This window comes from Mobula hypostoma, chromosome 4 (genome assembly GCF_963921235.1).
Source record: "Mobula hypostoma chromosome 4, sMobHyp1.1, whole genome shotgun sequence".
In the NCBI taxonomy this organism is placed as follows: Eukaryota; Metazoa; Chordata; class Chondrichthyes; order Myliobatiformes; family Myliobatidae; genus Mobula; species Mobula hypostoma.
The window spans coordinates 9,796,650-9,809,476 of NC_086100.1; the positions used below are offsets into that span (position 1 = coordinate 9,796,650).

Genomic DNA, 12,827 nt, shown 5'->3' on the forward strand with positions numbered 1-12,827 from the left:
TGGGGATATGTTTTTAGCAAAGAAGGTATAAGGCACTCCATCCCTCTTGTTAGCCTGCAGGTTACCCTTGAGCAAGTTGTAGCAGGGTTATGAGGAGCCATGAGTGCAGGTAACAGGTGTATATCACAAGTACTGGTCATTTAACCACTCATGCCAGGCAGTCTCTGAGAGGTGTTGATAATAGCTGGGGTCAACTGTCTTATAAAGACATTGCTCGGAAGGCGGCAATGGCAAACTACTTCTGTAGAAATATTTGCCAAGAATAATGGTCAATCAGCCCCACTATTTATCATAGAAAACTAAAAAGATATGTTTGTAAGATATTTGACTATATTCTACAGAATATTCTATTGTACTATAGAAATGGGCAATTAAATAGTGAAAACAACAGGAATTCTGCAGATGCTGGAAATTCAAGCAACATACATCAAAGTTGCTGGTGAACGCAGCAGGCCAGGCAGCATCTCTAGGAAGAGGTACAGTCGACGTTTCAGGCCGAGACCCTTCGTCAGGACTAACTGAAGGAAGAGTGAGTAAGGGATAAGTGAGTAAGAATTAAATAGTGAGGTAGGAACAATCTGCTGGAGGAACTTGGCAGGTTGAGCAGCGTCTGTGGGGCAGGAAGGGATGGTCATAATGCTGGGTTCCAAGGAAAATGTTGGTAAGTACTGATGCAAGGTTTCCATCAAAGCATCAACAGTTCCTTTCTCCCCACACAGACACTGCTTAACCTGCTGAGTTCCCCCAGCAGATTGTTGCTCCAGATTCCAGCATCTACAGACTTTTGTGTCTGTAGATTTACCCATCTTCATTTATCATTTTTGTGTCTGTAAGTTTACCCACCTTCATTAATTGTTACCTGTCCCCTCAGGATAAAGCGAATGGCAGGAATGAAGGAATCGCAGATCAGTGCAGAGATTGAGCTTCTACCCACTAATGATAAAAAGAAATGGGCTCGGCCACCCATTTCCATGAACTTTGAGGCAAGTATGATAGCCTAAAGGGCACTACTGTATGATTATGTTTTTGCATTTTCACAGTTTGTGGGCAACAGCTTACTCTCCACGTTGTATTACCCTGGCTTGCGTATCATGTAGACAGCTGGGGCACAATATCGATGGTTGATACTGACCAAAGGATGGTTTCAGTGCTACTAAGAGGGCTACCATTAACTGCATACTTTCTCCTTTGACTTCCCAAAATGCAATGCCTAACTTACCTGCGTTAAACTCTTGTACCTCCTTAGTTTTTTGAGCAAGTGCCCCTTTGTGCAGGGTGCTTCTTGACCCCATCCTGTATAGCCCATGTAGCATATTTATCTCCTCATTTTGGACTCGTCCCTAAATTTACCCATATTACTTACTGCCTGTTACGCTGCTGGCATTTAGGGTAGCAACAAAGGTCCTATATCTCTGTCTGTCCTTGGCCACTCAGATGTAGAAGGATGCTTCATTGCTGTTTTCATAGCAGTTTTGTTTGACCAATCAGGGTTGTTAGTCCTGACCTGAACCTTCAAATCTGGAGGAGCAGTGGACCGCTCTTAGTCTGGCCTCTACCCTTTGACTTGTTTGGCAGGAGACACCCTACCAGGAGCCAAAGCATAAAGCCCTGACTCCAGCCAGCAGAGCTCTCTGGGTCATTGGCACACGCAAGCCTTCTAACCATGACAAGGTCTTGGAGGAAATACTGTATTCGTTTAAAATTCTTCTTTCAGTACCTTCATTAAACTTTGTTGTTTTATTGTCCCTTGATTTTCACTTGCTTTCCTTAACACGCCAAAAATTCTAATGACATTTCTACTGTAAAGTGGATACAGATGTTCTTTTCATTGCTAGAGTCTAGGATCTAAAGGCACAACCTCAGAAAAAAGTGGCATCTCTTTAAAACTAAATGAGGAGAAACTTCAGCCAGAGTATGATAAATCATTGCCACAGAGGGCTGTGGAGTCTGTCACTGAATGTAATGAAAGCAGAGATTGATAAGTTCTTGATTGGTAAGGAGGTAAAAAACCTGCTCCAGCCCAAATGCAAGGTGTTGACCTGAAATATCAACTGTCTATTTCCCTCCGCGGATGCTGCCTTGACCCACTGAGTCTTTCTGCTGTTCTGTTGATTGCTGTAAAAGTCTCTGACTGGCAGGCTGAGGTGCATTTTTGCTGCCCACTACACATAACCAACCTCTTCACATTGCCTTCTGCAGGTTCCATTCGCTCCTTCTGGGTTGAAGGTGCGTTACCTGAAAGTGTTCGAGCCAAAGTTGAACTACAGCGATCACGATGTGATAAAATGGGTCCGGTATATTGGACGAAGCGGGATCTATGAGACCAGATGCTGAGAGCAGGGCTAATCCAGCTGCCCTGCCCCTCCACGGCACCCACTGAAATCCATCGGACTCTCCTTGTTGGCCAGTACACCGTGCACTTGATGTTGCGCAGGAGATAGCAGCAGCTACATCTGTAATGTTGTGACTGCACGACCAACAATGGAGACCCAGTCGACAAACAATCCTGCTTCTGCCTCCTTTGATCTTTTTTAAAAATATATATATTCTAATTCCTCCACCTGACCTGTCCTGTTCCCCTCAAACCGTATCCAAAAGCAGATCCCATTTCATGTCCACTTGACATTCAGCTCATGCAGTGTATTTCCCAACAATGTAAGCATATAGTAGTTCAATAGATTAGATAATGTAACAGGACATACTTGGTAGACACTGAACTTCAACTGATAAAGTGTTGTAATGAATGTTCTGTGCAATCGACAGGCACCGCTAGTCCTTCCATCAAGCTGAGGTCCAGTTGCTGCAGTGTCTTTTTGTTTCGAATTATTAATCCCTGTGACTGAGATGCTTTGCCAGAAATGTTCCTTGTCTGTCTTTGATTCGTGCAGTGGAGTGTAAGTTCACTGGCTGACACTTGTCTCTGTGAAATTTCGAGCTTTGCCGCTGAGGGAGGGATAGAAGGCACCACATCAGGAACGACAAGGGTGTATCAGTATGTATTTACTGCTCAAAAGGGAGGAACATGTGCCTAACATTTATGAAAGATAAAACACATCTCGATTAATCCCAGGTCTAATGACCAGGACCTTTGGAAGGAGGGGCAAGACAGACCTAGAACCAGAGTGATGGAAGGTAATTTCAGGTCCCTTCTTGCCATGGAGATCCCTTTTCTCTCTGCTCACACTGGCATTGGACCTGTCTCCATGGAGCTGGTTGGTGCAGACAACCTTGCATTACAGCACAAGAGTTGCATATCCCTGTGCATTTCTGTTAACACTGTGTATGTGTGTCAGATCATGGCTACTTTGGTTAGTCGGTGACCGAAACCTGCACCATTTTCAGAGAAGGGACGAATGCTGAAGGTGCTCATCTGTAAATCCTTTTGCTTGATGGTGTGATTCTTCTTGAGCAACTTTTTGTGATTGTCCAGTTAATCTTAATAAACCATACAGAATCAGATTGTGGCACTTTATTTAACTTATGAAGTGGGGAAATTAGTCTTTGAAATTTTCCTTTGCTTCTCAGCACAAACACTTAAGATCTGTCGTGCCTAATCGTTGAAGTTACCATAGGTGGCATTTCAAAGAACACAATGCAGGCCCTTCGGCCCATGTTTTTGTACCTATCTATGAGTTTCTTCAATATCCCTAATGTCTCTGCCTCTGCCTCTACCATAACCCTTGGCACGGATTTCAATGCACTCACCAATTTCTTTGGTCTTCCGTCCTGGTGACCTGAACAAGATAATAAAGGATTATATCTAATTAAAGGTCAGATTTATTTGTCACGTGTGCATTGAAACATACAGTGAAATGCATCACTTGTATAAGCGACCAGCAGTCTGAGGATGTGCTGGAGGAAGCCCGCAAGTGTCGCAAAGTCGCAAAACTTCTGGTGCCAACATCACATGTCCACAACTTACTGTATGTCTTTGGAAAGTGGAAGGAAACTGGAGCACCTGGAGGAAACCCATGTGGGCATGGGGAGAACATACAAACTCCTTCAGTGACTCCCTGTGGGGAGATTTGAAAGCAGAACAAGCAATCTGGCGGAGGAACTAGAAACTCGACTGAATAGCATCTGCTGGGTGGGGGTGGGGGTGGAGTTGTCAATGTTTTGTAAACACAAAGTCGACTGTTTCCTTCTCCTCCACACAAATGCTGAATCTTCTGAGTTCTTACAACAGATAGCTGAAAAACACCTCCACTCCGTCCACTGTGCCAGCTGGAACCTGCTGGCCAGCGATTATAATTGCATTAAATATGGAACGCCTATGAGATGGATTTTTAGAGCAGCTTGTGTTTGAGCCCACTAGGAAAAGGTAATTCAGGATTGGGTGTTATGTACTCAACTAGATTTTCTGAGAAAGCTTAAGGTAAAGGTATGCTTAGGAGACAGTCATCATAATATGAAGGAATTCACCCTACAGTTTGAGAGGGAGAAGCCTTGCCTCCTGTCATTCACATCCCCCATTATGAAATCTGCCCTTCACCTCCCGACTCTTCCAACTGGCTCCCCTCCATTACTACTACCACCATCTGCTCTCCCTAATCCATGTTCCACCTTCCTGTCTCAGAAGATTCCATTATCTTCCACTTTTTTATCACCTCCCAGCATCTGCTGTTCCCACTCCCTACCTCACCTGGATCCACCCCCTCACCTCTTCCCAGTCCTGATGAAGGGTCTCAATCTAAAACAGCCACTGTTCATTTCCCTCCAGAGATGCTGCCTGACACACTGCGTTCCTCCAGAAGATTGTTATTCATTCCAGATCCCAGAATCTGCTGTCTCTTGTGCCTCCTTTTATAAATATGGACTACTTTTCCCCCTTTCACATCATCTGAAGGCTCATAGCCTGCACTCTTGAAGCTCCTCCTGTTTGATACTGTCATTCTTGTGTGGGAACATGACACCAGATGCTGTTGAGCTAATTATGGAACACACATAAAAGTTGCTGGTGAACGCAGCACCAGCAACTTTTATGTGTGTTGCTTGAAATTCCAGCATCTGCAGATTTCCTTGTGTTGAGCTAATTATGGGTTGCAATATGACCAGGACTTGATCTTCCCCTCCAACTGAAAAATTTCAAATCTGCAAGGAATACAGATTACACACACAAAAAATGATGGTGAATGCAGCAGGCCAGGCAGCATCTATAGGAAGAGGTACAGTCAATGTCTCCTCTTCCTATAGATGATGCCTGGTCTGCTGCGTTCACCAGAATTTTTTGTGTGTGTTGCTTGAATTTCCAGCATCTGCAGATTTCTTCATGTTTGCGAATAAATACAGATGACTTTTCTGGGGAGTGGGTAGAGTGGGGTAAAATACCATTCATTTAAAAGTGTCAGATTTTTGCCTCTGTTGTGTATAATGTTTCTTCGCTACATCTTTTCAGTTGTCCTAAATGCTCTTTTAGCGTATTAGTTAGATTAATGCTCAAATATTTTACTATTACAATTAATTTTCTGAGGATTGTCACCTTGTTTTGCTGAAGAGGCTCGTTCAGCTGAAGAGCTTAGCTCTTGTTAGGATCACCCATAGCGATAAGGTCAAGAGGAGGTTCCAGACAGAGACATCCAACCAAGACCTCAACAGTGGAGCTTGCAGGTGACCATAAAACCATAATGACATATGAGCAGAAGTAGGCCATTTGGCTGAGTCTGATACGCCATTATCCTGCCTTCTTCCCATAACTTTTGACACCCAAACTAATCAAGAACCTATCAACGTGTGCCTTGGTATAACGACTTGGTCTCCACAGCTATCTGTAGCAATGAATTCCACAAGTTTCACAACTGGCTAAGAATTTCCTCCTCATCTCTGTTCTAAATGGATATCCCTTAATTCTGAGGCTGTGGCCTCTGTTCTTAGATACACCTATTATTGGAAACATCCACTCAAGGCCTTTCAATGAGATTCTCTTCCCCCGCCCCCCGCCACCGCATTCCTCTAAACTCCAGTGAGTACAGGCCCATAGCCATCAAACATTCCTCATATTAACCCATTCATTCCCAGAATCATTCTCAAGAACCTCGTCTGGACCATCTCCAATGCCAGCAGATCTTAGGTAGGGAGTCCAAAACTGTTCACAGCGTACCAAATGTGGTCTGACCAATACCGGATAAAATCTCAGTATTATGTCTTTGCTCCTGTATTCCAGTACTCTTGAAACCACACCTTCGGGACACTTTCTTCGCCGTCTGTAATGGTCCTACCCGTTATTTATCCCAGGTACTCACATTTTATTGACTTTGCCTCTCGCCGCTTCTCCCGTCAAGCTCTGAAGGCGACTCTCTCCGCCATAAGGAGGTACTTGGTGTCCCTATCCCAGACCCTTCCACACCTTCGGGACACTTTCTTCGCCGTCTGTAATGGTCCTACCCGTTATTTCATCCTCCGTCGGATTCACGCCTGCAATCGCCGTTTTTTTTACTTTGTCATGTTAGGCAAAGATCGCAAGATCCTACATCTACGGACTCCAGAGCCTGCTGGTTCTGAAACTAGCAGGCATGAACTTCAGATTGCGGGACCTGCCATTGATCTCGCCGGCTGCAACACCTCAGGACATATTCAAAACCCGGACTCCAGCAACGACCATGGACACCTTCACAGCGATTGCGCAACCACCAACTGCGACTCCAGCCTTGAACTCCAGGCCGGGTCTTTATGTGCTGCTATTGTGACTCCCGACTCCCGTCTCCCCTTCCCCCACCAATACTCTGCAACCCCGTCTCCTTCAGATCCCATCGTCAGCTCCTGGGTCCTCAGAGGCTCCATCTTCCTCTCACCCCCACCCTCCCCTCTCCACTGACACCCCCAGCCTCCCCCCTCATCCCTCTGATCCCAGCTCTCATCCGTGCCGGGTCTTTACCATCCCCTCCGACCTTCAACTGTCGGAGGCAGAGCGCTCTGTTCTCAGTAAGGGCCTCACGTTTGTCCCCCTTCGCCCACACCTCAGCGAGTTCCGTGTTCGCCACGATGCTGAACTTTTCTTCCGCCGTCTCTGTCTCCGAGCCTACTTCTTCGGCAAGGACTCTTCCACCCCCACCGATGACCCCTTCTCCCGTCTTCAACCCTCCTCTTCTTCATGGACACCCCGCTCTGGTCTTCTGCCTGCTCTGGATCTCTTTATTGCCAACTACCGACGGGACATCAACCGTCTCGACTTCACCGCACCTTGTCCCCATTCCAACCTCACTCCTTCGGAACGCTCTGCTCTCCACTCCCTCCGCACTAATCCTAACCTTATTATTAAACCCACTGATAAGGGGGGTGCTGTTGTAGTCTGGCGTACTGACCTCTACCTTGCCGAGGCACAGCGACAACTCGCGGATACCTCTTCTTATTTACCCCTCGATCGTGACCCCACTAAGGAGCACCAGGCCATTGTCTCCCACACCACCACCGACTTTATCCGCTCAGGGGATCTCCCATCCACTGCTACCAATCTTATAGTTCCCACACCCCACACTTCCCGTTTCTACCTCCTACCCAAGATCCACAAACCTGCCTGTCCTGGCCGACCTATTGTCTCAGCTTGCTCCTGCCCCACCGAACTCGTTTCTGCATACCTCGACACTGTTTTATCACCCCTTGTTCAATCCCTTCCGACCTATTCGTGACACTTCTCACGCTCTTAAACTTTTCGATGATTTTAAGTTCCCTGGCCCCCACCGCTTTATTTTCACCATGGATGTCCAGTCCTTATATACTTCCATCCCCCATCAGGAAGGTCTCAAAGCTCTACGCTTCTTTTTGGATTCCAGACCTAATTAGTTCCCCTGTACCACCACTCTGCTCCGTCTAGCAGAATTAGTCCTTACTCTTAATAATTTCTCCTTTGGCTCCTCCCACTTCCTCCAAACTAAAGGTGTAGCTATGGGCACCCGTATGGGTCCTTGCTATGCCTGCCTTTTTGTTGGGTTTGTGGAACAATCTATGTTCCCTGCCTATTCTGGTATCTGTCCCCCACTTTTCCTTCGCTACATCGACGACTGCATTGTCGCTGCTTCCTGCACGCATGCAGAACTCGTTGACTTTATTAACTTTGCCTCCAACTTTCACCCTGCCCTCAAGTTTACCTGGTCCATTTCCGACACCTCCCTCCCCTTTCTGTCTCTGTCTCTGGAGACAGCTTATCCACTGATGTCTACTATAAGCCTACTGACTCTCACAGCTATCTGGACTATTCCTCTTCTCACCCTGTCTCTTGCAAAAATGCCATCCCCTTCTCGCAATTCCTCCGTCTCCGCCGCATCTGGTTTCAGGATGAGGCTTTTCATTCTAGGAAGAGGGAGATGTCTTCCTTTTTTAAAGAAAGGGGCTTCCCTTCCTCCACTATCAACTCTGCTCTTAAACGCATCTCCCCCATTTCACGTACATCTGCTCTCACTCCATCCTCCCGCCACCCCACTAGGAATAGGGTTCCCCTGGTCCTCACCTACCACCCCACCAGCCTCCGGGTCCAACATATTATTCTCCGTAACTTCCGCCACCTCCAACGGGATCCCACCACTAAGCACATCTTTCCCTCCCCGCCCCCCGCATTCCGCAGGGATCGCTCCCTACGCAACTCCCTTGTCCATTCGTCCCCCCCCCCCCCCCATCCCTCCCCACTGATCTCCCTCCTGGCACTTATCCGTGTAAGCGGAACAAGTGCTACATATGCCCTTACACTTCCTCCCTTACCACCATTCAGGGCCCCAAACAGTCCTTCCAGGTGAGGCAACACTTCACCTGTGAGTCGACTGGTGTGATATACTGCGTGCGGTGCTCCGGATGTGGCCTTTTATATACGAGACCCGACGCAGACTGGGAGATCGTTTTGCTGAACATCTGCGCTCTGTCCGCCAGAGAAAGCAGGATCTCCCAGTGGCCACACATTTTAATTCCACATCCCATTCCCATTCCGATATGTCTATCCATGGCCTCCTCTACTGTAAAGATGAAGCCACACTCAGGTTGGAGGAACAACACCTTATATTCCGTCTGGGTAGCCTCCAACCTGATAGCATGAACATCGACTTCTCAAACTTCCGCTAATGTCCCACCTCCCCCTCGTACCCCATCTGTTACTTATTTTTATGCACACATTCTTTCTCTCACTCTCCTTTTTCTCCCTCTGTCCCTCTGAATATACCTCTTGCCCATCCTCAGGGTCCCGCCCCCCCTTGTCTTTCTCCCTGGGCCTCCTGTCCCATGATCCTCTCGTATCCCCTTTTGCCAATCACCTGTCCAGCTCTCGGCTCTATCCCTCCCCCTCCTGTCTTCTCCTATCATTTTGCATCTCCCCCTCCCCCTCCAACTTCCAAATCCCTTACTCACTCTTCCTTCAGTTAGTCCTGACGAAGGGTCTCGGCCTGAAACGTCGACTGCACCTCTTCCTAGAGATGCTGCCTGGCCTGCTGCGTTCACCAGCAACTTTGATGTGTGTTGCTAATATCTCATTTGCCATTCCTTCATCACTGACACAGCTTACCAGATAACCTTTAGCAAATCATGTCCAAGGACTCCCAAGTCCCTTACCACCCTGGATTTTTGAATTTTCTCCCCATTTAGAAAATAGTGTACGCCTTTATTCTTTCTACCAGAGTGCATGACCATATATTTCCCTACTCTATATTCCTGCCATTTGCCCATTTTCCAAATCCATTTTGGTCCTGCAGACTGTTTCCCCAACACTAACTCTCCCTCCACCCATCTTCATATCTGCAAACTTGGCCAAAAAGCCATCCAAGTTATTGAAAAGAAATCCCAATCCAACCACTGTGGAACATCAACTGTCACCAGCAGCCAACTAGAAAATGCTCTCTGTGTTTCAACTCTTTGCCTCCTGCCAGTCAGCCAATGTTCTATCCATGCTTGTATCTTTCCTGTAATACCACAGGATCTTAACTTGTTAAGCAGACATATATACCAGGAAGGGGAATTTCTAGAGTTCCTATGAGCTGGTTCATGATTGAGCCCACTCGAGGATCAGCTGTTCTGGACTGGGTGTTGTGCAATGAACCAGAACTGATTAGAGAGCTTAAGATAAAAGAACACTTGGGGAAGGTGATCATAGTATGATCGAATTCACCCTGAAATTTGAGATGGAGCAGCTAAAGTCAGATGTATCAGTATAACAGTAAAGGATATACAGGGGTATGAGAGGGGAGTGGCCAGAATTGATTTGAAAAGAATGACAGCAGAGCAGCAATAGCTGGAATTTCTGGAAGCAACTTGGAAGGTAAGGGATACATACATCCCAAAGAGTAAAAAGTATTCTAAAGAAAAGATGACACAACCATGAGAAGTAAAGCCAATGAGAAGGCATATAATAGAACAAAAAGATAGCGGGAAGTTAGAGGATTCAAAAGCTTTTAAAACCAACAGAAGGCAACTAACAAAGTCATTAAGAAGGTAAAGATGGAATACAAAAGTAAGCTAACCAATAATATATGAGGATACCATATATCCCACTTTATCCTCAGATAAAGTGTAAAACAGAGGCAAGAGCAGACATTGGACTGCTGGAAATCGACTGTTGGAGAGGTAGTAATGGTGGGGGAGGGCGGGGGGAGACAAGAATATGGCGGACAAACTGAGTAAGCATTTTGCATCAGTTTTCACTATGAAAGACATCAGCAGTATGGTGGAAGTTCCAGGTGTCAGGAGTCATGAAGTGTCTGAAGTTACCATAACTAGAGAGAAGGTTCTTGGGAATCTGAAAGGTCTGAAGCTAGATAAGTAGTCAGCATGGTTTCTTCAAGTGAAAATCTCTGACAAATTCTCTGAAATTATTTGAAGAAGTAAGAAGCAGTATAGACAAAGGAGAATCAGTTGATGTCATCTGTTTGGATTTTCAGAAGGATTTTGACGAGGTGCCACACATGAGGCTGCTTAACAACAAACTACAAGCCTATGGTATTACAGGAAAGATCCTAGCATGGATAAAGCAGTGGCTGACTGGCAGGAGGCAAAGAGTAGGAACAAAGTGAGACTTTTCTGGTTGGCTGCTGGTGATAGTGCTGTTCCACAGGGGTCTGTGTTGGGACCGATTCTTTTTATGTTATATGTCAATGATTTGGAATTAATGGCTTTGTTGCAAAGTTTGCAGATGATATGAAGGTAGGCAGAGGGGCAGGTAGTTTTGAAGAAGTAGAGGCGCTACAAAAGGACTTAAATTATGGGAATGGGCAGATGGTATACAGTGTCAGGAAGTGTGTGGTCATGCACTTTGGTAGAAGAAATGAAAGGATTGACTATTTTCTAACTGGAGAGAAAATGTAAAAACTGAGGCACGAAGGGACTTGAGAGTTCTTGTGCAGGATTCCCTAAAGGTTAATTTTCAGTTTGAGGCTGTTGTGTAAGGCAAATGCAATGTTAGCATTCATTGGCTGTTGTGTGCTGGGGCAGCAGGCTGAGGGTAGCAGACACCAACAGAATCAACAAACTCATTCGTAAGGCCAGTGATGTTGTGGGGATGGAACTGGACTCTCTGACGGTGGTGTCTGAAAAGAGGATGCTGTCTAAGTTGCATGCCATCTTGGTCAATGTCTCCCATCTACTACATAATGTACTGGGTGGGCACAGGAGTACATTCATCCAGAGACTCATTCCATCGAGATGCAACACAGAGCGTCATAGGAAGTCATTCCTGCCTGTGGCCATCAAACTTTACAACTTCTCCCTTGGAGGGTCAGACACCCTGAGCCAATAGGCTGGTCCTGGACTTATTTCCTGGCATAATTTACATATTACTATTTAACTATTTATGGTTTTATTACTATTTAATTGTTTATGGTGCAACTGTAACAAAAACCAATTTCCCCCGGGATCAATAAAGTATGACTATGACTATTTCAAGAAGACAATTTAAAAGCAAGGATGTAATATTGAGCCTTTATAAAACACTGTTGAGGCCTCACTTGGAGTATTGTGAGCAGTCTTGGGCTCTTATCTTAGAAACAATGTGCTGAAACTGGAGAGGGTTCAAAAGAGGCTCACAAAAATGATTGCGGGATTGATCGGCTTGTCATATGAAGAGCATTTAATGGCTCTAGGTCTATATTCACTAGAATTCAGAATAATGGGGGGTGACCTCATTGAAATCTATTGAATGGTGAAAGGCCTTGACAGAGTGGATGTGGAGTAGATGTTCCCTATGGTGGGAGAGCACAGCGTCAGAATAGAAGGGTATCCTTTTGGAATGGAGGTGAGGAGCAGTTTTTAGCCAGAGAATGGTGAATCTATGGAATTAATTGCTACAGGCAGCTGTGGAGGTCAAGTCTTCAAGTACAATATATTTAAGGCAGAGGTTGATAGATTCTTGATTGATCAGGGCATGAAGGGATACAGGGAGAAGGGAGGAGACTGGGGCCAAAAGGAAAATTGGATCAGCCACAATGCAATGACAGAGCAGACTCGATGGGCCAAATGGCTTGTATCTGCTCCTATATTGTTCATCTTATGGTATGTCACCTTGAAAAAGGCCTTCTGAAAATCCAAGTGAACATAATCACTGATTCTCCTTTGTCTATCCTTCCAGTTATTTCCTCAAATAATTCCAACAGACTTGTTGGGCAAGATTTCCCCTGACCTAACCTATTCCATATACTGCGTGCATTCAACTATAACACCTTCAGTCCTGTATTCTTCACCCTTTTCAATTTTGCCCCATGTTACACTTCAACTTATCCCACTGACTGCAATTATGCCCCATCATCTGCCTGTCCTTTCTCACAGGCTCACTACACAATGCATCCACTTGTATACCAACTACCCCATCCTCAGCCTCTCATTCATCTGTACTATCATCCTATTCCTGCCCCAACTAGCAAATGGCA

General features: G+C 45.8%; 1 protein-coding gene across 1 annotated transcript in view; it reads left to right on the forward strand.

Moving 5' to 3' along the window:
• The window catches only part of LOC134345120 (AP-2 complex subunit mu), a 92,564-nt gene extending 89,105 nt beyond the window's left edge, over positions 1–3,459 (forward strand). The window contains exons 10-11 of the mRNA XM_063045300.1: positions 872–983; positions 2,200–3,459. Of these exons, the coding sequence (XP_062901370.1) occupies positions 872–983; positions 2,200–2,334 (247 nt within the window). The 3' untranslated portion in view covers positions 2,335–3,459. The remainder of the gene's footprint in view (positions 1–871; positions 984–2,199) is intronic.
• Positions 3,460–12,827: the final 9,368 nt, after the last annotated feature.